General features: G+C 41.5%; 1 protein-coding gene across 1 annotated transcript; it reads left to right on the top strand.

Annotated features, from left to right (window-relative positions):
- The first annotated feature begins 420 nt into the window (after window positions 1–420).
- On the top strand, window positions 421–25,890 carry LOC122042872 (probable pectinesterase 55). Its single transcript, XM_042603246.1, has 6 exons — window positions 421–455; window positions 24,475–24,630; window positions 24,711–24,870; window positions 25,062–25,262; window positions 25,419–25,630; window positions 25,740–25,890. The coding sequence occupies exons 1-6, from the start codon at window positions 421–423 to the stop codon at window positions 25,888–25,890; spliced, it is 915 nt and encodes a 304-aa protein (XP_042459180.1).
- The last annotated feature ends 1,910 nt before the right edge of the window (window positions 25,891–27,800 follow it).

The following is a 27,800-nucleotide window of genomic DNA, read 5'->3' as shown; positions in this document are numbered from 1 at the left end:
TTCCCGAAAATTTCCAAAAATTCCAGAAAATTCCCTTATTGATATTCGCCTATTTTCGATATTTTACATTCTCCCCCACTAATAAAAATTTGGTCCCCAAATTTCGTTATCTACCATCAGCAAACACTAACAACAGGTATAGAGTATAAATGCTGAATGGTAAATAAATCAGATACCTCATGTAAAAAGATGGGGGTATCGAGCTCGGATCGTATCCTCAAGCTCCCAAGTAGCCTCGTCATCCGAATGATGCTGCCATCCGACTTTAACCAGCCGGATAGTCTTGTTCCGCAACTGACGCTCCTTCCGGACGAGATTCTGTACCGGAACCTCCTCATAAGTAATGTCAGGCTGAACTGGAACTGGGATATCTGCCAGCACAAGTGTCGGGTCATGTACGTATCTCCTTAGCATCGATACATGGAATACATCGTGTACGCCTGTGGTGGTAACCGGTAAGCTACCGCTCCGATCCTCTCCAAGATCTCGAAGGGCCAATGTACTGCGGAGCTAGCTTACCTCGAGGCCAAATCTCTTCACCCTTCGTGGGTGAAACTCAGAAATACATGGTCACCAACAGAGAACTCTAGTGGTCTCCGTCTCCGATCAACTCTTACGGCGGTCCTGCGCCTCGACATCCTCCGTCCGATAGTACGGTCCAACTCGGCATCCTGCTGAACTCTATGAGGTCCCAACAACGGGCCTCTCCAACCTCATCCCGAGGGCGGGTGTCCGACTACCATACAACGCTCAAACGGTGCCATCCGGATAGCCGAATGAAAGTTGTTGTAAGCAAACTCTACCAACGGCAGATGGTCCTCCCAATCGCCTCCGAAAACCATAACACATGACCTCGCAGATCCTCTAAAGTCTGAATGGTCCGCTCGACCGTCCATCCGCCGTGGATGGAAAGTCAGATCTTGAAATGGAGCTGTAGCCCAAGGCCCGCCGCAGACTAAACGAGACGTGAACCGTGGATCTCTATCCGAAATGATACTCAACGGAACACCATGTAGTCTGATAATCTCTCAACAATATAGATCTGCCAATCGATCCAGGGAATCAGTCCTCCGGATCGCTAAGAAATGCACGGATTTGGTTAATCGATTAACGATTACCCAAATCGCATCATGGCCTCGTCGTGTCCTCGGCAAACCCACCACAAAGTCCATAGTGATGTGATCCCACTTCCAGTCAGGAATAGGAAACCGCTGAAGTAATCCTGCAGGTCTCTGATGCTCAGCCTTCACCTCCTGACAGACAAGACATCTAGCTACGAAATCCGCTATGTCTTTCTTCATGCCGTTCCACCAGTAGGAACGTCTCAAATCTCGATACATACGGGTCCCGCCTGGATGGATCGTAAATCGAGAACGGTGAGCCTCCTGAAGTAGCTCCTGTAAGACCGGATGAGACTGAGGTACGCATAATCTGCCTCGGAAGTATATAACACCCTCCTCGTCTCGTGTAAACTCGGTCTGCTGCCCAGAAGCTATCTGACTGCCAATAAACTGACAATGCTGATCACCAGCCTGAGCCTCTCGGATCTTCGTCCTGATCGACGATTGAGCAACCATGGTAACCAGAATACCCTGCTCTGTAGATCCCTGCTCCTCAAGGTCTAACTTGGAGAAACCCTGAACCAAGTCCGTGACTGAAGTCCGGTGGCAAGCCAAAGTCGCTCTGGACTTCCTGCTGAGTACATCGGCAACCACATTAGCTTTCCCTGGGTGGTAGCTAATGGTACAATCGTAGTCCTTCAGGAACTCCATCCATCTCCTCTGTCGGAGATTAAGCTCCTTCTGAGTGAAAATATATTTGAGACTCTTATGATCAGTGAGAATCTCAAATGTGATACCGTATAAATGATGTCGCCATAGCTTCAGAGCAAAAATGATGGAAGCTAACTCCAAGTCATGAACTGGGTAGTTCTTCTCATGCTCCTTCAACTTACGAGAAGCATAAGAGACTACTCTGCCGTGCTGCATCAGAACAGCGCCCAAACCCTGAAGAGATGCGTCGGTGTAAAGTACAAATCCATCCTCTCCAGAAGGTAGAACCAAAACTGGAGCCGACACTAATCTCCGCTTCAGTTCCTGAAAGCTGGTCTCGCAATCCTTAGTCCACGTAAACTTCACGCCCTTCCTGGTAAGGCGTGTCAACGGCATAGCAATACGCGAGAAACCCTCGACAAAACGTCGATAATATCCAGCCAATCCCAGAAAACTGCGGATCTCCTGAACTGACTTTGGCTGCTCCCAACTAGTGACAGCCTCAATCTTCTGAGGATCAACTGAAATACCTCTACTAGAAACCACGTGTCCCAGAAAACCGACTGAGGATAGCCAGAATGCACACTTGCTGAACTTCGCGTACAGCTGATGTCGTCGAAGAATCTCCAAGACTATGCGAAGATGTTGTGCGTGCTCCTCCTCGGAATGAGAGTAGACCAATATGTCATCAATGAAGACGATAACAAACTGATCTAAATACTCCAGAAAGATGTGGTTCATCAAGTCCATAAACACCGCTGGAGCATTGGTAAGCCCAAATGGCATTACCAAAAACTCATAATGACCGTATCGAGTACGGAAAGCTGTCTTCTGAATATCTGAGTCTTTGACCCTCAACTGATGATATCCGGATCGCAGATCAATCTTAGAATACACTGATGTACCTCTGAGCTGATCAAATAAATCCTCGATCCGTGGTAAAGGATATTTATTTCTGACGGTCACTGCATTCAGCTGTCTGTAGTCAATACATAACCTCATGGTGCCATCCTTTTTCTTGACAAACAGAACCGGAGAACCCCATGGGGAAACACTAGGGCGAATGAATCCCCTGTCCAAAAGCTCCTGGAGTTGAACCTTCAGCTCGTTCAACTCTTTTGATGTCATTCGATACGGAGCTTTCGATGTCGGCGTGGTTCCCGGAATCAGCTCAATAGCGAACTCCACTTGCCTTTTAGGAGGCAAACCTGGCAGCTCCTCTGAAAATACATCTGGGTACTCCCGGACTACAGGAACGTCGAAGAGCTGCGAATTACTGCTGTCCTCAGTACTAATCATAGATAACATAAAACCCTGACAGCCATGTGACAGCAGCTTCTGAGCCTGAATCGCCGAAATGATCGATATGCCATCATCTCTGATGCCAGTGAAATCCCACGAGGGTTGGTTCGGAGGCCGGAAAGTGACCACCCTCGTCTGGCAATCAACGGTAGCATGATATACTGACAGCCAATCCATGCCAAGAATGATATCAAACTCGATCGACCATCTCCAATACTAGAAGATCTACTGTAACTATCATGTTGCCAAAATCTAACGGGCAACCTCTGACCTCCTGGGTGACATCTAAAGTATCACCAGACGGTAGAGAGACAATCAATCGCTGGGGTCTGCAAGTGGGTAATCTACCAATCTCCCGCATAAAGGTACGAGATATGAAAGAATGCGAACTACCAGTATCAATCAATATATCAGCGGAGAATGAATAAATGGAAACCATACCGTGAAAAATGGATCCGTCGGCCCGCTGTGCATCCTCCCTGGTAATCGCATGTACACGTCCAGTCTCTGATGGAGGAGGCGGTGGTAACGCTGCCAGCGGCTGCTGCGGCTGGGCAGAAGCCTGCCAATGAGGCGGTGCTGGATACTGCGCCAGAGAAGACTGAGAGGACGGCGACTGATACTGTGCAGCTGGCTGAGACTGAGTCTGGTACTGGCCTAAAGGCTGAGGCTGCATCTGATACTGCCCCTGCGTCGGATAATAAAGTCCCGGAACAGAACTCTGGGTGCTATGGAAGCACTGGAGTACTCCTGTCCAAGCATGCCAAATGCCGCTGCTGCATGTGAAGCACTCGGCTGCTGGCCAGGCAAAGGTTGGGCTCTACGCCCTCCTCGATAAGTACCGGACTGACTGGACTGTCCTCCATGATCCATCCCTCCGGAAGTCATATGCTGAGTCTTCTGCGGACAATCTCGGCTCTAGTGCCCAGGCAGTTTGCAATGAAAGCAAACTGACTATCCCAGAGAACAGACTGAAGTGACATGATCTCTGGACCCACATCTGAAACAGCGAATGTCGCTGGTGGGTTGTTTTCGGTTCTGCTGGGAAGACCGGAAACGTCCTGAAGAAGACTGCCATGATTTCTGAGGTTTACGTGATACCCCAGATGTACCCTGATCTGATCGACTACGCCTGCTCTGTTGTGATGCAGCCTGAGGCTGCTGGATCTGTCCAGATGTCTGACTCGGCTGCTTCCTTTTCCTATCCGGAAAAACTCTCTGCTGAGCTGACTCAATAATGAGGGCTCTGTCCAACATCTCCGCATAAGATGTGATACCAAGACCGACAAGTCTTAGTTGCAAATGTCCATCCATTTTGAATGAATGCATACATGAACTTTCCTCGAACTAGCTCGACAAAATCGCTAATCACAAACTCGCATTATACTCACCATCCGTCCGATTATTCGCCGAAACTCGAAATCCTGCGGCGAGCCATCCGATAAGCTCGTGGAAAGAAACGCTCAAAGCCTATGATGGAACGCCAAGTGATCCACCAGATGATAGAACGCTGGGTAAGCCACCATGTGTCGCCGCGTCCCGTAAGTGAAAAGTCCGCTTTCTCCCACTCGGAGCAAGCAATATAAAAGAAAGTCCGCTCCATAGTCTCAATCCAAGACAAGGCTACACTCGGATCTCGGTCTCCTCGGAAGAGTGTGAATCTACTTTTCATCGACTCTGCCAACACTGGAATCCTGGCTCGTGCCGCAGCAAAGTTAGTGAGGTGTGTCGGAACGGCTGTCGGGACGGGCGGAAACACTGGAGCTGGTGCTACAGGTGGTACCGATGCATATACTGGAGGAGGTACTCCCGGTACTACTGGGTAAACTGGAGCATATGATGTCGGTGGCACTGTAGGGTGAATATAGGTGGCCGCAGCTGGATGTACGGTAGGCAATGGTATCGAATGTGGAGTAGCCGGTATCCCTAATGCAGGTGCTTCTGAGTACACTGTATGTACTGGGGGCACAGGGGCTGCTGGTGCCGGATACACGGTAGGCCCAGGTGGCGGTGGTGCCGGATACACCGTAGGCTGGGCTGGAACTGGTATCGGGAATGCCAATGGTACCCCTGGTGGTACCGGAAATACAGTAGCAGTGGATACTGTCTGTGCAGCTGAGGTAGGTACCTCTAAGGGAGCCATCGGGGTCTGAAAGCCCGACGCACCCACAGTAGGCTGAGTCTGTCCCTGACTGACAGGCTCACCAACAGAAGGCATCTCTAGCGTATCCAGAGATCCTGCGGTCCTCGTACGTGCTCGTCCAGCACCACGTCTCGCAGCAATACGCGTAGATCGCCTCATATCTGTTAAATTATATTACAGATATTACTACAGGTATAAACAATTACCAAAATGACACCATACCTAATTGCTGTCTGGAGATGTTCCGTCGCTGTCTAGTCCCCAAAATGACCTCGGAATTCCGTATGAGGAAAACAAACACCGGAAATCCATATAAATCCAAAACGGAAGTCCATAACATAATCGAAACGGAAAAATCCGTGCAACCCAAAATAACTGCTTAGACCATTATGTCTCGCAACTAGGGCTAGTATAACATATCCAGAATACTAAAAGCAGGTATCACACCCTGCTCTGATACCAATAAATTGGTATCAGATAAATCTCAAAAATCCAACACACGAAAATCAAATAAATATCGCCAAACTTTGGCACGCTGATACCCAATAAACTGATATCAGATTATTCAAAGTATCCATAATACGAAAACAAAGATCGTATAAATCCAGAACACACAGCAAGTATCGTATACCTGCTCTGATACCACTAAATTGTCACGCCCCGGAGGAGTCTCTGTCCGAAGAAATTTCGGCAGCATCTCCCCTGTACGGCGGACAATCTGAAACTTTTGTACAAGCACTATATACCTCAGCCACATGCGGCTGGAATAATAACACAAATAAAACAATCACCACGCAGTTTATATAGATATTCAGCCTCTGGCTGTCACAACCACGCAGTTAATAAAAGTAATCACAAATAATAATACTCTGACTCGAAATCCACCCTACTCAACTACACTCGTAAAACTCAAATCCGACGAACTCACCTCTTCTGCCGTCCAGGCAGACATGTAGTAGAATAAAATCCAAATCATACCAAAAGTCCATCAAACGAAAGGATTCCATACAATATCCATATGTAAAATCCAAAATAAGACTAAAACAAAGTCTGATAGAGAAAAGCTAAAATAATATAATAACTAAAAAACCAGCAAATGGGGACCAGCACTACAGGCTGTGGGGACCAGCGACTGGAACTGCTCCAGACAGCCTCAACCTGAAAATATATCAACAATGGAGGCGGGGTGAGTCCAACACTCAGCAAGTACAACTGATATGCATAATAAAACAAATAACAGACAACACTAATCATGCGTACAGTCTCCTGAATACGAGAAGGAATAAATGCAACTGAAACGAAATCAGGAGATAACTGTACTAACCGGAATCAAGGTACAAAGGTAACAGGTCGTCAGACCGAATAAATCATAATCCTGTATGTATGTCAATCAAATGCATCCATACAAATGCAGCATATAAGTGCAGCAATCACAACAATAAAATGCAATAAATGCATATGGTGACTGCAGACTCGGACATCACCGCTCCCGACAAAGGATCGAGTGGACGGAATCCGCTTGAGTACTCTGCCTCCGACCCCAAATCATAAATGGGGAGCTCAATGCTCTCATCTCCAGTACACAATGACGGGAGGATATCTCTGTCGGCTACCTCGCTGAGTCACCGACCAACGGAGCCAAACAGAGTCCACCATCTACTACGCCGCTACACTAAATGCCACGAGCCAAACAGAGGAACCGGGCCACCACGCCGAGTCCTCGACCAACGGAGCCAAACAATGAACCGCCACACACACATATACCACTAATCCATGGGTGGTGGTGTGTGCAATACATGTAATCGGCGATGCGCTCACAATAATAGAGCAGACAGCATGCAATCATGCTAGATGATGCATGACTCTAAACATGGCAATATCATGAATAGCATAGCAAGATCCATACATAAATAAAAGGTGTACCACAAGTCAATGTATCAGATGGAAGGTACACAAACAGATAGGGTATCATATAAACCCTAGGTCCTGAACATGATGTATCACATGGTTGGGTCACTACCGAAAGCATGTATGGTCAGATAAATAATAACATGCAGTGCATAATAAATAAACAAACAACATGTAACAGATCATGTAGTGACCAACCGAATCAAATGGAAAACACAATTCTTGCTATATGTTAAACACTTTATTATGCATATCGAAAGACATAAGTCAAAGTACCCACCTCCGACAAAAGAAAGGTCTAATTCCAACTCTGAGATACTCGTCTCGCGTCAAAGTCATATATCAATACGACATACAAGTTTAGCTAATTATATACAATTTAATTAGCTAAATCGAATCCCTGAAATCTAACTTAAATACAAACCCAAATTTATAAACCTCAATTGGATCATCAATTAACTTATCCAAATGGAATACAACAAATACATTTATAAATCTAATATCAACTAATCAACTGGTACTATCCATTACTATTAATGAAATTCAATGTAGAATGGAATCACCTCTAAACTCACCTAAAAATCTGGATGTATTCCTTTTAAATCCAAGGTCGAAGAATTTCCAATTGACACAGCTGAAAACCTGGCTGCTGGAAATCCAAAAACAATTAGCACATGATCCAACTACAAAAGATGGTTGCTACTGGAATTAGAACAAGTGACCTCACTGCTAGGGCACGGGTTAAAGGCTTCAGCAGTAGGGAACTAGGCCCAGGTGAGCAAGCAACGATCTAGGGTTCGGCTGGCCAGCAATAGAGTGAACGACGGCGGCACTGTGCAGAGAAGCAGCGGCGGCAGTACACCCAACTAGGGCACTGTGGTCGGCTGAAAGAAAAATCATGCAATTGAATTAGGCATAGAAAGGAACCCCAAAACTTGAGTTGCTACTGCTAACCGAAGACGTACCTAATCTTCTGAATTCCGGCAATCTAGGCAGAGACAAAAAAAATGGGGGTGCTGGTTCTTCCTGCCAGCGAGTTCTTGTGGCTAGCTTGTCAGCAATGTCAGTGCTAGGGTTCGGACACAGAAAGAAGAGAAACCCGGTGGCGGCGTCGGCGCTAGGCTCGGGTGCCGGCATAGAAAATTGGCCGTGAACTCACACCAGGGCAGAGGAAGAAAGGGTGATGCACGATGATCGGCACTAGGGCACCGGGGGGTTTGCGGCGCTGCTCCGTGCGTCACCGGCGGCTAGGGCATAGGCCAGAGTTGGCTCGGCTGAGGCTTCGCGCGGGCACAGGCACAGAGAGGAGAAAGAAATCAGCTCTACGGCGGAAGAGCAGTGGCGTCGGGCAGAAGAAATGAAGAAGAGGAGAACCGCTGGGCTGGCGGTTAGGGCACGGAGGAGATCGGGCGCGCGGCGAGGGCTCGGGCAGGAGTTGTCGCGCGTGGGAAGGAAGAAACGGTGAGGATGAGAGAATCGGCGAGGATGAGAGGAAATAAAGGAAATAAAAAGAAATAAAAGAAAAGGAATATAAAATAAACATTTCCTCGCTTAAACGGGTCGCCTAAACAGGTTTTTTTTTTTTCCGGGCCCCGTATTTATCCCCGTTAACTCATTCGTACGAGCTCCGAAAAATTCCCGGAAAATTTCCAAAAATTCCGGAAAATTCCCTTATTAATATTCGCCTATTTTCGGTATTTTACACTCACTCCCCTCTCTGTCAACCTCACACAGCCGTGTGTGAGACACGGCCGTGCCACACACTGCTTCTGCTTCCCTTGCATGCCCGTGTAGATCTTCACGACCTACTCTGCCTCTGCCTCTGGAAACCTCGCATGACCGTGTGGATTCACACGGCCATGTCATTCTTATCCTCTGGAAACATTACACGGTCGTGTGTCTCACACGGCCATGGGCCATGTGGCTCACATGGCCGTGTGGAGCTCACACCCCCTTGCATGACATGGCAATGTGGCTCACACACCCCTTGATTGGCCCTGCATAACTATGTCTTTTTGCAACGTCTTTTACTCCATCATGATGGGATTTTCTCTAGTTGATGTCTTCATCAAAGTTGTAGATCCTGAAGTTATCTACAAATTAGTTCAAATAACAACCCAAATATCTAAAGGAGCACAAAGTTATGCCCATTTTACTCTTGGTGTGCAGTGTAGGGATTCCACACGGCCCTGTGCTAAGTCCGTGTCACATAGAACCGCATTTTATACCTTCAAGACGTGGTTTTTTATGGTTAAAGTCTTCATAAGAGTTGTAGATCTTGAAGTTATCTACATTTTGATATCTAGAAACGGCTCATAACTCCAACCGAGAACTAAGTTATGATCATTTTACTTTTGTTCTGCAGTGCTGAAAGTTCCACACGACCTTCGCACGGTCGTGTGACATTCACATGACCTTTACACGCCCCCCACACGGCCTTGACACGGTCGTGTGGGTGCCACACGGCCAGAACATGAAGAAAACTTAGTTTTGCATGCCCGTGTCACTCTAGAAGCTATCAACTTCATTTAAACTCCGTTTTTGCTCCAAATCATGTCATATCAATCAAAATAAGTAAAGAGTAGATATCCGAACAAAATATAATGGAAGTATGACTTTATAATGAAATAGGGTGCAATAAACATAGATTATACGCATGAAGTACAAGTAAATGTGTGTTAAAGTATGTATAAAAGTGTATATAATCTACGCACATCAATGCTATGGTGACCACTCTAGTGAGGGCAATTAGTGTTCTCAATGTTCCTCAACCTACAGCTCAAGATAATGGTGAAATGGCAAGGATTGGAGGTAGGGATGACAATTTCACCCGAACCCGATGGAGGATCCGATATCCGACCCGAATGGAGGAGAGTATGGAGTGTTGGTGCGATTAGCACTAACGGTCTAACTCAGGTTTTGATGAATGAAAAATTAGGTTAAGTTAGGTTTGTCATGATCTAACACTCTGACCGAGTGTGCAGGTGACGTCCAGACAGGTCGACGGGCTGACCGAATGTCTGGCACGAAATCCAAGCGGGTTAACAGGCTGACCGGACTCTTGGCACGAAGTCCAAATGGGTCGACGGGCTGATCGGACATTTGGCACTAATTCCAAGCGGGTCGACGGGCTGACCGAACGCTTGGCACGAAGTCCAGCTAGGTCAACGGGCTGACCGAATAGCTAGCGAGAAGTCCAGACGGGTCGAAGGGCTAACCGGACATCAGACGGGTAAGTAAAGGTAAGTCACTGAAGGGAATGACTATGAGGACGCATTCCCGGGAAGGGAACATTAGGCGTCGATCCGGCTTAGATCCATTTCGGATATCTAAGTCGAGATCGTGACTAGATTCCGGTCTCGGAAAGACGGAATCTAAGTCATACTCTTGATATTGAATTTATAAACTGTGCTAACACTTTGTTTTGCAGGAAACATATTATATATTTGCCTCAGACTAACCTTGTCTTGCAGGAGAAGAAATCTCTGGAGAAAGGTGGTCTGAGCGCCCGGAGGTCCGGGCTCCCGAAACAGGTTCGGGCGCCCGGGAGGCAATTTCTATCTTGATCGCATCGTCGCCACGTAGAGCTCGCTGGTTGGACCTGTCACATCTCACCAGGGCACCCGGAAGGGATCCGGGGCGCCCCGAGCCTCGTATAAAAGAGGGTTAGAGGTGGAGCCTAAAAACAACAACTGACAAGAAGATCTTCTACTGCTTGCTCTGCTGCTCTACGCTCCTGTGACGCTAACGAAGCTCCGACAATGCACTTTTTCCTTTTCGATTTATTCGTTTGTCGGTATTGCTTTTAGTTTCATTAGCATTTCAGCATTTAGTTTGTAATAATTTTCGAACTGCTAGTGATTGCCCACCGAAAGCACTCAACGAGTGCGGACCTTGGAGTAGGAGTCGACACAGGCTCAGAACCAAGTAAAATTGGTCTGTGTTAGCATTGCTTACTTTTTCCGCTACGCTTAACTCTTTTCGAAAGAATTTTTCGTAATCGATATTCACCCCCCCTCTATCGAAACATCACGATCCAACAAGTGGTATCAGAGCAGGTACCGCTCTGATTTGGTGCAACCACCAATCAGACAAGGGGATGATTTGCTTTTTAATTTTTTTATTTTTGGATTTCAATTTTTCGTAAAGTTCGAAACTGTTATCATTACCTTTTTGGAAATCTCTTTCTGTCGTAATTAAATCTAAATTGGTGCAACACCAATTTAGTTATTTTTTAATTTTTCCCGCACTACTAATCCAAGACCAAGTCTTGGAACCTCTGTTCTTTGTTTTTTTTGTGTGCAGATTAAAATGTCACAGACCGAGGGCTTCAGCACAGTGCGACCTCCCATTTTCAACGGGGATGATTTCCCGTACTGGAAAAAAATGATGGAAGTCTATCTAAAGACAGACTTCGATCAATGACTTAGCGTCACAAAAGCCTACAAAATACCAGTAGACAGCTCCGGGAATCTACTGGATCCTGAAGAATGGACAGCAGACTTAAAGAAGAAGGCATCAACGGAGAACAAGGCAATCAACACATTACAGTGCGGATTAACAAGAGAAGAACTAAAATGGGTCGGACCACATAAAAACGCTAAAGAGCTGTGGGACAAACTGATCGAGCTGCACGAAGGAACCAGCGACGCTAAGGTAATAAAATGAGACTTGCTTCTAAATAGAATATTTAACATAAAAATGCAGGAAGGAGAAACGGCCAGCCAACTCCACGCAAGAATCAAAGATATTCTCAACGGACTCCACGCAATAGGACACCAAATGGAGAACCAGGACTTAATAAGGTATGCCTTAAACGTTTTTCCACGCAACAGCTTGTGGGCATCTATCATAGATGCCTACAAGATCTCTAAAAATTTATCAAAATTAAAACTAGATGAGATTTTCTATGAATTAGAACTGCATGAGCAAACTAACGCAGGGGTCGAGAAAGGCATAGCTTTATTTGCAGGTTCCTCAAAAGAAAAGAAGAACAAGTCTGAACCTGAAGAAGATTCTGACCAGAACTCTGAAGATGAAGAACACCTGGTGAACCTGGTAAGGAAGATGTTCACCATTAGAAAAAGAAGCTTCAGCAAGAAGGACCTTCAAAAGATCAATTCTCCAACCGAATCGAGGAGTGTGACGTGCTTCGGATGCAACAAGAAGGGGCATTACAAGAACAAGTGCCCAAGACTGAAGATCGACAAACCGAAGCTGACCAAAAAGAAGGCCCTCAAAGTGACGTGGGGCGACTCCTCCTCGGACAAATCAGAAGTAGAAGATTAGAAGCACCAGAGCCACCTCGCGCTGATGGCCCGCGAAGCAGAGTCGGAAGGTGAATAGGAAGATGGGTCCAAACCCGAATCGAGCCACGAGTCCGTACTCGTTTTCAAAGGTTCTGAAGAGGTATTCCTAACCTTAAACCGAAAGTTCTTTAAAATTATTTCTTGTTTAAATAATAAGTTAGTTAAATTAGAAAATGAAAATAAATTGCTCCTCGAGGAAAATCAAATCCTCAAGGAACAAGTTGTAAATAATAGCCAACTCAAGATCTAACACTTGAGGAGGAGAATTCATCATTAAAATTAGAAATTAATAATTTACAAAATATGTTAGAAAAATTTACTACTAGATCAAAAAATTTAGACATAATCCTAAACAATCAAAAAGCATGTTATAACAAAACCGGACTTGGATATAAGTCGAACTCAAATAAAACTTTTAAATCATTAATAACCCAATACAAACCAACGAATAAAGCCTGGGTTCCGAAAGCGTGTTTGACCACGCAAATAGGACCTAACCAATATTATATCCCTAAAGATAAAATATATTACGTAAAGTCAAATAAAACAAATCAAAAACCAGAATACAAACCTAAACAAAAAAACTTAAAATCTAAAAATGTCAGAACTCACCAAAATTTAAACTATCACCAAGTAAAATATAATTATAAAAGGAATAGACATAAACCTAGAACTAAAAATTAAATCAACGGCCATTAATTCAGGGAGAGGCTCCAGAATAGCTGGCACCTCCAAAACTAACCTACCCGGCAGGGTAACCCTATCCAACCTACCCGACAGGGTAATTAGGACTAGTTAAAAAGGGTTCAAGTTTAACTTGAAAAATGGTACTGGTAAAATTTTGAATCATAGTACGTTAGGGAAGCTTAGTCTATGCATGTCTAGGAAGATATGGCTTTGACCTGGTGCATTTGGCTAAGTGGAACTGACCGAAGCTACCCTTTATGGATCCTAACCAGTTAGACCAAGGTTTTGTACTAAGTCCAGTGGATAGGACTATTTGGAAAACCTCAAAAGCATGGTTACTCTAATGATTTCCAAGTGACTCACCCTAGCCAAGAAGTTTATCCAGAGAACGCCTATTTGTTGACCCAAAGTTAAACCTGAATCTAACACAAGTTAAAAACAAACTCAAAAATTGAACCTAATTCATCTCACAAAACCATAGGATTCCCTGATTGAAAACATAGATCCGGTGAGATGACTAAGGAATTAAAATTAAATTAAATTTAAATTAAAATTAAATTAAAACCCATAACAAAACATTTTTTGAAGTTTATTATAATAAACAACCCAATATAAAATACTTTAAAGTATTTGGGTGCCCAGCCTTCATCTTAAACACAAGAGAACACTTAGAAAAATTCACCTCTAAAGTTGAAAATGGAATTTTGTTAGGCTACTCCCTAAATAGTAGAGGCTACAGGGTTTATAATAAGGTTACCTTAAGAATTGAAGAAACTACTAATGTGAAATTTGAAGAATCCAAACAAAACCTAGAACAAACAAAACTTCAACCAATTGAATTTGTTCAAGAAAATAATAATTCTGAAGGAACCAACGAAATTCTAAGTCATGAAGAAGAAGAACAACCTCAGGAGAGTCAACCCCCTAGAACTATAAGAGTCAACCCAAATCACCCAACTGATCAAATAATTGGTTACCCATATCTTAGGGTTCAAACTAGATCATCATTTAGAAATCTAAGTTAAATATCCTTAATTTCAAAAATTGAACCCAAAACCATGTCGAATCACTACTTGACCCAGACGGGGTCATAGCTATGCAAGAAGAATTAGCTCAATTTGAGAGTAATGAAGTTTGGGACTTGGTGCCACCACCCAAGAATAAGAAAATAATAGAAACAAAATGGATATTTAGAAAAAAATTAAGTGAAACTGGAGAAATTACTAGAAATAAGGATAGGCTAGTTGCTAAAGGGTTTAGTCAAGTAGAAGGACTTGACTATGATGAAACATATGCCCCAGTGGCTAGACTAGAGTCCATTAAGATGTTACTAAGTTATGCATCACACAAAGGGTTTAGACTATACCAAATGGATGTTAAGTCAGCATTCCTAAATGGACTAATAAAAGAAGAAGTCTACGTAGGACAACCACCTGGGTTTGAGAGTCTAGAACACCCTGACTATGTCTATAAATTGAAGAAAGCCTTATATGGACTTAAGCAAGCACCTAGGGCATGGTATGAAAGACTAACTTCTTACCTAATCTCTAAAGGGTTTAACCAAGGTCAAATTGACCCAACCCTATTTGTCAAATTAATAAAAGAAGATATTTTTATAGCATAAATTTACGTCGATGATATAATCTTTGGTTCAACAAATTCAGAATTTTTAGATAAATTTATAAGTTTAATGGAACACGAGTTTGAAATGAGTCTGGTAGGTAAATTAACCTATTTTTTAGGATTACAAATCAAACAGACAAATGAAGGTAACTACATTTATCAACAAAAATATACTAAGGAATTACTTAAAAAATTTGGAATGGAAAACACCAAAGAGATAAAAACACCGATGGCAGTAAATACAATCCTAGATGATGGCCCAAATGGAAAATCAGTTGATTTAAAATACTATAGGAGTGTCATAGGTAGTCTACTATACTTAACTGCAAGTCGACCAGATATCTTAATTACAGTTAGTATGTGTGCTAGATACCAAACATGTTCTAAAGAATCTCATTTGACTCAAGTCAAAATAATCTTTAGATACCTTAAAGGAACAACAAATGTAGGTATTTGGTATCCTAGGACTAATAATTTTGAATTAATAGGGTACTCTGACTCAGATTATGCTAGATGCAAATTAAATCGCAAAATCACAAGTGGCGGATGTCAATTACTGGGTCCATCACTTGTCAACTGGTTTAGTAGAAAGCAACACTGTGTTGCCCTATCCACAACTGAGTCAGAATATATAGCTATAGGAGAGTGCGTTGCATAATTATTATGGATGATGCACACCCTAAAAGATTTTAACTTGAACCTTACAAATGTAAAAGTCTTAATTGATAATGTTGGAGGATCGGTGGCCGGCTTGAAGGGGGGTTGGATAGACGGCACCCCCAAATACTCGCTTTCACCCTACACTTGTTAGTGCGCAATGGAAATACAAACTAATACAAACAAGTAGAAAGCTAAACACTATAAGAAAGAGCAAGCAAACCGCTAACACGTTCATTTAACGTGGTTCGGAGATTAGGGCTCTTACTCCACGGCTTGTCCTTGAGGTGGACGATCCCTATCCGTCGGTGGATTAGCCCTCGGCAAACTCCGGCTATCTCAAGTCGCTCCTTGTGGGTGGAGAAACCTCACCACAAACTCACCAAGACCTTTTGGATTACACAAGCACTTGAGAACTCTTGTGACTACTAATTAGGCTTTAACCAAGTCTAATTTCGTCGCCTTGGCCGGCCATACCAAGCTCCTTCTTATAGAGCTTAGGGAAATCAGCCTTGCTGATTTGCCCGTTACCAGTCGACTGGTCCATGCACCAGTCGACTGGTGCCAGCCCAACGGCACTCCAACGGCTATCTATCAGTCGACTGGTCCCATGACCAGTCGACTGATCCCAGCCATTTCGGGCACAGAATGCTTCTGTGCTCACCACCAGTCGACTGGTCCCAGTACCAGTCGACTGGTACAACCCTAAACTTAGGGTTTCCCATCCCGAGTACATTTCACTCGCACTCGGACCCTCACGACTCACTTGACTCTTCTTTGCCGCTTTGACCTCTTGCCTTCAAGCCTACTTCCTTTGGCTCTCGTCCCTCAGATGCATCCAAGCCCGTGGCTTGTCTCCAATGCCATCCTTCGCGTATGCCTCAAAGTCGCTTCCCTCGGCCCTTGTCCTTGCTGCCTTGTCCACGATCCCTCAGATGCATTCAAGCCCGCGGCTTGTCCTCAATGCCATCCTTCATCGGACCCGAAGCCGTCAACCTGAGTCACATGTGTCACCTGCAGTCCTGCACAACTCAAGTACACATATCAAATAACGAGGGTAAACCTAACTTAAACCCTTTGCCCAAACACCAAAACACATGGTCCCACGAACCATTGGGATTGCTCCAACAATCTCCCCCTTTTTAGTGTTTGGCAATACGTTTAAGTTAGGGAAAACAAATAGCAAATAAACATGCTAATACAAATGGACTTACGATGCCAAGGCTACACACTTGGACTTACTCCGCCGAATGGACTTACGATGCCAAGGCTACACACTTGGACTTACTCCGCCGAAACAATGCACAGGGCTTTTTAAGAACCTATCCCAAGACTCCCCCTACACCTACGCTCCCCAATGAGCTAGGATTTTACCACGGGCTTTTTAAGAACCTATCCCAAGGCTCCCCCTACACCTAAACTCCCCAATGAGCTAGGATTTTACCACGGGCTTTTTAAGAACCTATCCCAAGGCTCCCCCTACGCAAGGCACTTAAGGTTTTCCCAATTAAACCTTACTTCTCCCCCTTTGCCTAACATCCAAAAAGTTCTCCAACAATATCCCAATTGTTGAAAACTTATCATCCAAACTGACCCTAAACTCATGTATTAATCCCTCTTGGATCCCATACATCTAGGTGAGTTGACATGGTCACAAACCAATGCTGAAAACAGTTTCAGACTGGTATCAGTCGACTGCCCCAAGTGCCAGTCGACTGTCCTCGTCAAAATGAGCTTACAGAACCATTCTGTGCTCAAAAACATTGTTACCAGTCGACTGGTATCTGTACCAGTCGACTGGTACCCTATTTCTGAAAAAATCAGCCTTTTCAGGCCACCTTCAGAAATGCACTAGAAATTCCCTAGACCTCCAAAAATTCCCAAATTTTGTAAAGAGGTCTATTGTACCCTTGTCTACTTGGGAAAAATACATTACAAAATGTATCTATTACCAATCCCAAGATTGACACAAAATCTAAAACTAGCTAAATGGTTCAATTGAACCTTGACCTAAAGTCCTAATTTTGGCTTCCTTTTGATGTATTTACCCATACCAACCCACAATGCATCCCTAGCATTGGTTTGTATGGAATCTATACATCCAAAACCAATTATCATGCTATATGACCCCAAATGTCATATTTCTTGCATGAAACACAATCCATGTGTGCCAAATCCCTAGGTTTGAGACTCAAATCCGTCTCTAAACCATTTGGCACACTCCATGGCTCCTCTAGACCCCCAAGTAGAACCCACCTGAGATCCATTGACCATGGGTCCCAAATTGACTCTTGGAGCTCCCCCTAGAGCTCTTTACCTTAGTCACCTCCCTAGGTGACTCATCTATTGTGACCAAACCACAATGATGTCCCTTAGAAGATCTCCTTATCTTCTTGACCTTGGACACATCATCCTTGCCATAATCATATGCAACCCTAGCATATTTCTTTTCATTGGCCTTGGATGACTCTCCCTTGCCCTTATCATGTGCCACCCTAGCACATGGTCTCCTTTTGACCTTGGAGACACTAGATCGGTATCCCAAACCCGATCTATCATTGTTGGGTTTTTGACTCCCCAACACCATACTTAATCCCTTAGATCCAATAGTGAATCTCTTAAGGAATTTCTCTAAACCATCAAGCTTTGCCTTCAAAGCTTGATTCTCCCTTTCTAGGTTCCTAAACCTAGAGTCAACATGTCCACCTTGGACATTCCTAGATCTACCCTTTCTAGGCATATGTCTCCCCTTCTTGGGATTAATGCCTTGGTTCTCTATTACCTTCTTCTCCTTAGGTAATGAGAATTTAACTTGCCTAGGTCTATCATGCATAGGTCTCCTAGGGTTTTGATCGACATTTACCCTATTCCTATCATGATATCTAAAACCAAAATTTTGCATGGGTACATAATGATAATCATTATTTTTCCTAGCATGCATGGGAACATAAGAATTTGCATTGCATTTCAAATTAGGGTATACCTCCCTTACCCTTGAAGCTCCCCCTTGACTTGAGCTCCTCTTCTTCTTCTCCCATATCTTCAAATGCGTCAATTTCTTTAGCTCTCCCTTCCTTGGGCATTTGGTGTGGTAGTGACCCATTTCACCACAGGTGAAGCATCTAATGTGCTTCTTCTCTTTCTTCTTCCTACAACTCAAATTAGATTCAAAATGAATTGAATTGAGTTTAGGATATACCTCTTTCTTACCCAAAGGACACCTACTCTTGTAGTGTCCCTTTTCATTGCACCCGAAGCACACGATGTGATCTTTTGACTTTGCTTCGGTGGAGGTACTCACTAGGTTGACTTCCAAGACTTCTTCTTCACTTGTCTTGGATTCTTCCTCAACCTTTGAGGATGTCTCCTCATCCACACTAATGGATGGCATTTCTTCATCCTTCTCTTCCTCCTCGGAAGTTGAGTGCTCATCACCTTCCGGTTGCTCCTCCTCCTCTTCTTGAGCTACTAAGCCCATCTCCTTGGGCTCTATCTCATCATGTGTAGGCAAAAGTTCTTCTCCTAGAACTTTCTTTACCTTGCTCCACAACTCGTGGGCGTTCTCGTATTCACCTACACGATTTATCACGTTAGAAGGCAAAATTTCAATCAATATTGATATTACCTTTGAATTTGCCTCCGATCGTGTGGTTTGCTCCTTCGTCCAATGTCGTGGTCGGAGCTTCTTCCCTTTCTTGTCTTTAGGGACTTCGAATGGTTCCTCCACCACTATCATTGTGTCCCAATCTGTTTCGAAGAAGTTCTTCATCTTCACCATCCAAAAGGTGATGTCCCATAAGCTTCGTCCTTCGAACTTCGGTGGTTCTATCAAGTAGGCCATCTTCTTGCTTCCTTGGCGGTTAGTCCAATGGAGAGCGTCCTCGCTCTGATACCACTTGTTGGAGGATCGGTGGCCCGCTTGAAGGGGGGTTGGATAGACGGCACCCCCAAATACTCGCTTTCACCCTACAGTTGTTAGTGCGCAACGGAAATACAAACTAATACAAACAAGTAGAAAGCTAAACACTATAAGAAAGAGCAAGCAAACCGCTAACACGTTCGTTTAACGTGGTTCGGAGATTAGGGCTCCTACTCCACGGCTTGTCCTTGAGGTGGACGATCCCTATCCATCGGTGGATTAGCCCCCGGCAAACTCCGGCTATCTCAAGTCGCTCCTTGTGGGTGGAGAAACCTCACCACAAACTCACCAAGACCTCTTGGATTACACAAGCACTTGAGAACTCTTGTGACTATTAATTAGGTTTTAACCAAGTCTAATTTCGTCGCCTTGGCCGGCCATACCAAGCTCCTTCTTATAGAGCTTGGGGAAATCAGCCTTGCTGATTTGCCCGTTACCAGTCGACTGGTCCATGCACTAGTCGACTGGTGCCAGCCCAACGGCACTCCAATGGCTATCTATCAGTCGACTGGTCCCATGACCAGTCGACTGATCCCAGCCATTTCGGGCACAGAATGCTTCTGTGCTCACCACCAGTCGACTGGTCCCAGTACCAGTCGACTGGTACAACCCTAAACTTAGGGTTTCCCATTCCGAGTACATTTCACTCGCACTCAGACCCTCACGACTCACTTGACTCTTCTTTGCAGCCTTGACCTCTTGCCTTCAAGTCTACTTCCTTTGGCTCTCGTCCCTCGGATGCATCCAAGCCCGTGGCTTGTCTCCAATGCCATCCTTCGCGTATGCCTCGAAGTCGCTTCCCTCGGCCCTTGTCCTTGCTGCCTTGTCCACGATCCCTCAGATGCATTCAAGCCCGCGGCTTGTCCTCAATGTCATCCTTCTTCGGACCCGAAGCCGTCAACCTGAGTCACATGTGTCACCTGCAGTCCTGCACAACTCAAGTACACATATCAAATAACGAGGGTAAACCTAACTTAAACCCTTTGCCCAAACACCAAAACACATGGTTCCACGAACCATTGGGATTGCTCCAACAGATAACATTAGCTCAATTAACCTAACAAAAAATCGAGTGCATCATTCCAGAACTAAACACATTGAAATTAGGCATCACTTTATCAGAGATCATGTTACTAAAGGTAACATTAAACTCAAATACATTGAGTCCAAGTCCAATTTAGCTGACATATTCACAAAACCACTCCCTGAAAGTGAATTTAGCAATCTGCGTAGAAAATTAGGGATGTGTTTAATAGACTAGGATTTTCAAAATTCAAAACTATTTTAAAATTAACTGTTTTAAATTCTAGGTTAAAAGTGTTTTCCTACTTTTAGAATTTCAAAATAATTTTAGCCTTAGACTAGAAAAATCCCTTTAGAAATCATGTTCCCCTAGGACTAGTACTTGAGCATCTCACCAACACCCTAGTTTTACCTTGCTTGTGATTGACGAACATAGAAAGGGGTGAGGTGCATAGGCCAGTTACTTGGACTTAAGATGCTTATATCAATGCATCGATATAAGTCTAGGCGTTAAATACAAAACATACATTGATCAAGTTATAAAGTTATTCAGTTTAGTCAAACACTAACTGATTACAATGAACTTAACTTGACTAACCAAGTGAAAGCTGCTATCTTCTGATAGTCAGTAAGTATCTAATTGGTTGGATAACTATTTTGAATGTCAGGTTTAGGGGGAGGATCAATCATTTTCATACTTATTTTTCTTTACTAAAAATATTTTGAAATCAATTTTTGAAAATTGCTTTATTAAAATTATTTTTAAACCCATTTTTGAAAACTAGCTTTCATAAAACTAACTTCTTCAATTAGATTTTATAAACTAAGATTTTGAAAATTGAATCTTTTGCAAACTTATTTTTAATCAATTTTGAAAAGTAAATATTTTTTATAAACTCAGATTTGAAATTCTTGATTTTTCATGTGTGAAAAGTGTGTCAAAATTAAAACTTATGTTTGAAATTTTTTTTTGATAAATCTAGTTTTGAAAACTTAGCCTTGAAATTTTGATTTTGAAAACTTATGTTTGAAAAGTGTTTCAAAGCTGAAACTTACTTTGAAAATTTAAAATTTGATCTTAAAATTTGGAACTTATATACTTGAAAATTAGCTTTTCAAATTTCTGATTGAAATTTTTTTTCTAAGTTTGCAAATTCATTTTGAAAATTAATTTTGCAAAAATTATCTCAAAATGTCCTAACTCATTACTAAGTTAGTTTGCTACAATTAGCCACTTTTCAAAAACCTAGTTATGTTACAAAAGTTAAGTTACTATATAGTGAAATTTAAAAAACACCCCCAAGTTAGCTTGACATCGTTTTCTTTTACAACCTTTATTCTACTTGAATCCTGTATTGATTACTTGCCTTATGTCCTTATTTGATGAATGTCAAAGGGGGAGGGATAGGTGGTTAAGTTAGAGCAAACAAAAAGCCAAATTTAAAAACTAACTTAAACCTTAAAAATTATGCTAGTTTTATCACTCGCATATCTTTTCACTAACTTAACCAGGTTATCATTCCATCAAAAAGGGGGAGATTGTTGGTGCGGTTAGCACTAACGGTCTAACTCAGGTTTTGATGAATGACAAATTAGGTTAAGTTAGCTTTGTCGTGATCTAACACTCTGACCGAATGTGTAGGCGAAGTCCAGACAAGTCGACGGGCTGACCGGATGTCTAGCACGAAGTCCAAGTGGGTCGACGGGCTGACTGGACGCTTGGCACGAAGTCCAAATGGGTCGACGGGCTGACCGGACATTTGGCACGAAGTCCAAGCGGGTCGACGGGCTGACCGGACGCTTGGCACGAAGTCCAGCTAGGTCGACGGACTGACCGGATAGCTGGCGAGAAGTCCAGACGGGTCGAAGGGCTGACCGGACGTCTGGCGGGTAAGTAAAGGTAAGTCACTGGAAGGGAGTAACTGTGAGGACGCGTTCCCGGGAAGGGAACATTAGGCGTCGATCCGGCTTAGATCCATTTCAGATATCTAAGTCGAGATCGTGACTAGATTCCGGTCTCGGAAAGATGGAATCTAAGTCATACTCTTGATATTGAATTTATAAACTGTGCTAACACTTTGTTTTGCAGGAAACATATTATATATTTGCCTCGGACTAACCTTTTCTTGCAGGAGAAGGAATCTCTGAAGAAAGGTGGTCCGGGCACCCGGAGGGGATCCGAGCGCCCGTGAGGCAATTTCTATCCTGATAGAGTCGTCGCCATGTGGAGCTCGCTGGTTGGACCTGCCACGTCTCACCAGGGCGCCCGGAAGGGATCCGGGGCGTCCCGAGCCTCATATAAAAGGAGAGTTAGAGGTGGAGCCTAAAAACAACAACTGACAAGAAGATCTTCTACTGCTTGCTCTGCTGCATGCTTTGCTGCACTACGCTCTTGCGACACTAACGAAGCTCCGACAACGTACTTTTTCCTTTTCGATTTATTCCTTTGTCGGTATTGCTTTTAGTTTCATTAGCATTTCAGCACTTAGTTTGTAATAATTTTTGAATTGCTAGTGATTGCCCACCGAAAGCACTCAACGAGTGCAAGCCTTGGAGTAGGAGTTGACACATGCTCCGAACCAAGTAAAATTGGTCTGTGTTAGCATTGCTTACTTTTGCTGCTGCGCTTAACTCTTTTCGAAAGAATTTTTTGTAATCGATATTTACCCTCCCCCCCCCTCTATCGAAACATCACGATCCAACATGGAGGGACTATCAATACCCAATACCCGACTCGAATACCCAATTAAATAATATATATACATATATTAAAGATTTTTTTTCTAAAATCAAATGACTATTTTTGTTGATATTAGGGGAACATTATATTAGATGTTTAATTTATTTTTTAATTATATATATATATATATATATATATATATATATATATAGAGAGAGAGAGAGAGAGAGAGGATGTTAATTTTAATATATTTTTATTCAGTGATAATAGTTGGATAGAAAGAAGAAAAATTATAACTATAGAAGATATTTGATCCTTTAATGGGTATGGGTATGTCCATTGGATATCATATACTCGATGGATATAGATATGGAGGATATAGAATCCGATCGATTATCATCCTTAACTGAAGGATCTTAATAATTAGAGAAAACAATCTCGAAGCCCGTATAAATTAGTGTAACTTTGCAAGTTGCTTCAGCAGTGTTAAGGTAGTCAATGGTAGTACAAAGCCAAAGGGAGGAAGGGTGTCCCTTAGCTCCGGTACCCTCGGAGGATATGAACAATAAAAGATGCGCTGACCTATTCTTCTCTAATATATATATATATATATATATATATATATATATTAACTAGTTGTTGTAAGGAATAACTTTTGAATCCCTTTGGATAAAACCTCCCTCAGAGCATTCATACAACCCTATGAAAAACTAATTACTATCCTAAATTTAATAATATTTTTTTAATTCTCTATAAAAATAAAATAATATTTCTTTTTGATTTCCCTCCTTCTTAAACTCTCTATTATTTCAAATATAATAATAAAAAATAGAAGAGAAATAAAAAAAATAATAGAAATTTTAGAATATATGATATGGTATATAGTAAAAAATAATTATAGAAATTTAATAAAGTAATGGTTCATTTTAAATTTTAGAGATATTATAGAGTTAAAATGACCCTGTTAATTAATGCTTGCAAATAAATAAAATGGAATATAATAAATGTTAATTAAATTTCCGTCCAATTCTTCACGTAATGGTGTAGATAGCACGATTAAACAGTTGGCACAATCCTCCATGGATCGGATTGCACCATTTTTTTTTTTAATTTGTTTCCAAAATTGTGAGTTATTATTATTACTTGAAATTTATTCATAAAAATCTTGCTTTAGACTTTATGGACAAAGTTGATCCAAATATTATACCTTACCTACTTTTCATCCGGTTTAATTTAGCTATTTGCTTACATTTAAAAAATTCTTCATGGTGAAAAAATATTGTAAATTCATTCCTTCCAGAACTAAATTCAATCCAGTCAACCAGAACTCTTTATATACATGTCAAAATCTTAGTTTCAGACTTGCATAAAAGTGTTCAGTACTAAATTTGCTTTAAATTCATCATGCATTATTCCTTCATCTTGTTTATGCTATTATTGGCATTGAGCAGCTGTGTGTGCATAGATGGAGCTGCTTCAATCTCCAAATTCATTACTGTTGATCAGAACGGGCATGGAAATTTCATAACTATTCAATCTGCTATTGATTCCATTCCTGATGGCAATCAACAGTGGGTTCAAATTTATATAAAGCAAGGAACTTACAGGTATTACAGCCATCGTCTCTTCTCCTAAGTTCTACATTTGTCCAAAGTTATGAATACTTTATTTTCGATACTTGTGGTAGGGAGAAGGTTCTTATAAGGGCGTCAAAACCATTTATTGTTCTCCAAGGCGAAGGTGCTAGCAACACTATAATCGACTGGAATGATCACGGTGATACTAAGAATTGTGCAACCTTCATCGTCTATGCCAGTGACTTTGTTGCTCGCGATATTACTTTTTCGGTGAGAACTCTTTTGCAAACCTTTCTAGTATATATATATGTATATATAGAATATGCATGGACTTAAAACAATAAATATGTAAAAGAAATGTAATATTGTATGTACATAGGGAAAGCTTTGGAAATCAAGTACAAACATAAGAACTTATCCATGGGTTCATGTAAACTTTTATCTCGCTCTTTTGGATGCAGAATTCATATAACTGGAATTATCAGGCGCCTGAAGTAGCAGAGGCAGCACTAGTAGGGGGAGATAGGAATTCCTTCTATAGGTGTCATTTCTTAGGCCACCAAGACACCTTGTGTGACTACCTAGGTCGTCATTTTTACTACGGATGTTGGATCGAGGGCAGTGTCGACTTCATTTTTGGCTTTGCACAATCCATATACGAGGTATATATAGTCTCTGGACACATAGTTGTAGTTTTAATTACTCAAAGTCTATCGATGACAATATTAATGTATATATAATAATTAAGATGCTCAATGAAATTTAAAAATAGCTGAAGAATTAAAGCTAATTAACTTTATTTTTTTCACTGTATGCAGAAATGTACTTTGCATTCGAATGGAAAGGGTTGGTTGATCGCAAATGCTAAGGATAACCAAAATTCCCCAACTGGGTTCGTATTCAAGTATTGCATCATTCGTACCTCGGACGAGAGCACTTACCTTGGAAGAGCATGGAATGAATGGTCCACTGTGATTTTCTTTGAGACATACATGCCTGCAAATATTCAACCTCAAGGTTGGCAGGGATGGTATGCCTCTCCGAATGAGTAAGAGCTTTCAACTAATTAATTGGCCTTTGATTTTAATTTTTTTTAAATTACTATTTTTTTAAAAAATATATATTATATCTAATGTCAGGAGCCACACAACGATCATAGAACAAGGTTGCTTGGGACCAGGCTCAGATAAGTCAAGAAGAGTGAGTTGGTTAAAAAATAATCAAAGCATTAGCCACTTCGTCAGCGACAAATTTATTGGTCCAGATAATTGGTTGTCTCAACAACCTTAAGATTTTTAAACAAGTGTCTTAAGACTTCTTAGTCTATATAATTAATTTAGCAAAACATGTAAGAATAAATTTGAGCACTTTAAAATAATAGGATAGATAATAATTTTTTATATTGTATTATATTATTAATTAAAGTCAATAAATTTATTTATATAAATTGTCCAAATAATAATTTAAAAATTAAATATGACATACAATTGTAATAATTATAATCATAGTAATAAATATTGAATATAATAAATTTAGAAATATTATTTTTACTATTAATTCATGTCCGTCTTGAATATAATACCAAATATGATAAATTTAGATTGATTGAAATAAAATCGAAATTATTTTTATTATTGTCATTATTATGACAAACTCAACTTGAATGTTTGAACATTGAAAGTTTAAGTGTTAACTTTGTAAATGTTGTCTAAATAATGACTTATTAAATATATCAATAATTTGATCTTCTGTAAGATGTAAGAAACTGAAAGTTGTCAAGTCATCACACGCTTGCGAACAAAATGAAAATCAATCTCTACATGCTTGATACAAGCATGAAAAATAAGATTTGTCTAAGATAAGTTGCTCCAATATTATCACACTAGATTTTGGGCTTAGCGGTTGGGGAAAAGTGTAATTCCTAAAAAAGAAATTGTAGCTAACTAATTTCTAATGTCGTATTAGATATAGTTTTATATTCAGCTTCAGTGCTTGAGCGAAAGACTATAAGTTTCTTCTTTGAAAACCAGGAAATAAGATTTCACCCAAGAAATATGGCAAGATCCGACCCAATCAACATCATTGTAGGCAATTAGCTCTCGTGAGATTAACGATATAAAAGAAAATCATGTAGAATATTACCTTTAATATATCGAAGAATTCTCTTAACACCTTCCCAATGATATTTAGTAGAAGAATGCATAAATTGACAGACACGATTCACAACAAAAATAATATCGGGTTGTGTAATAGTGATATATTGTAGGGCACTAACAATTCTTCGGTAGATCTAGGTTCAGAAGAAGAAGCACCTCCAATGATTGGCGTGGAGATAAGATGTGCGCTATCAATTTTAACTCATTGTAGAAGTCCAATAATATATTTTCTTTGAGAGAATACAACATTCAGAATGTGAAAGAAATTATATGCCAAGGAAAAAATGAGCATTGCCAAGATCCCGAATAGAAAACTCTTGATGAAGATGGAGTAAAGTAGCAATGTTGTTTTGATCTCTACCAGTTATTAAGATATCATCCACATAAATCAAAACAAATGCCAAAGACCATATATAAATTTCTGAAGTTGACACACATGTGTTGGATGTTGTGGGTGGATGAATTCAGGTGGTTACTCCATAAAACAGTTTCTTCAAGATGTAATGAAGGAAAGTATTAGAAACATCTAATTATTGTATTGGTCAATTGGAGCTAACAACTATAGATAGTAACAATCTGATAGTTGTAATTTTGACAACTGCACTAAAAGTATCATTGAAGTCAATACCTAATTGTTAATAAGTCTTTAGCAACAAGGTGAGCTATGTAACGTTCAACGGCTCCATCAGCACGATATTTAATTCGGTAAACTCATTTAGAACTCACAATATTTATAGATGTTGTACAAGGAACTAAGCTCCAGGTTGCATTGCGAAGAAGAGCATCAAACTCTATAGTCATCACAACATGCCAATTTGGATCTTTGACTACCTGTGTAAAGCTAGATAGCTCAACAAAATTTAAAGAAGAAATAAGAGCACATGGAAGAGGATAATGAGTGGAAAACTGGTTGACATCGTGTATAAATATCGTTTAGAGGAAGCATTTGATGAGGAGTATTATCATCATAGCTACTCATAGATGAGTGGTTCGATTGATGAGAATTACAACTAGAGAGTGGATCACCACTAGCTACTGAGTCTA

The sequence above is a fragment of the Zingiber officinale genome, chromosome 1B (assembly GCF_018446385.1).
Source record: "Zingiber officinale cultivar Zhangliang chromosome 1B, Zo_v1.1, whole genome shotgun sequence".
Classification (NCBI taxonomy): domain Eukaryota; kingdom Viridiplantae; phylum Streptophyta; class Magnoliopsida; order Zingiberales; family Zingiberaceae; genus Zingiber; species Zingiber officinale.
The sequence above is the reverse complement of the archived record's forward strand: the minus strand, read 5'-3'. Positions and strand labels throughout refer to the sequence as shown.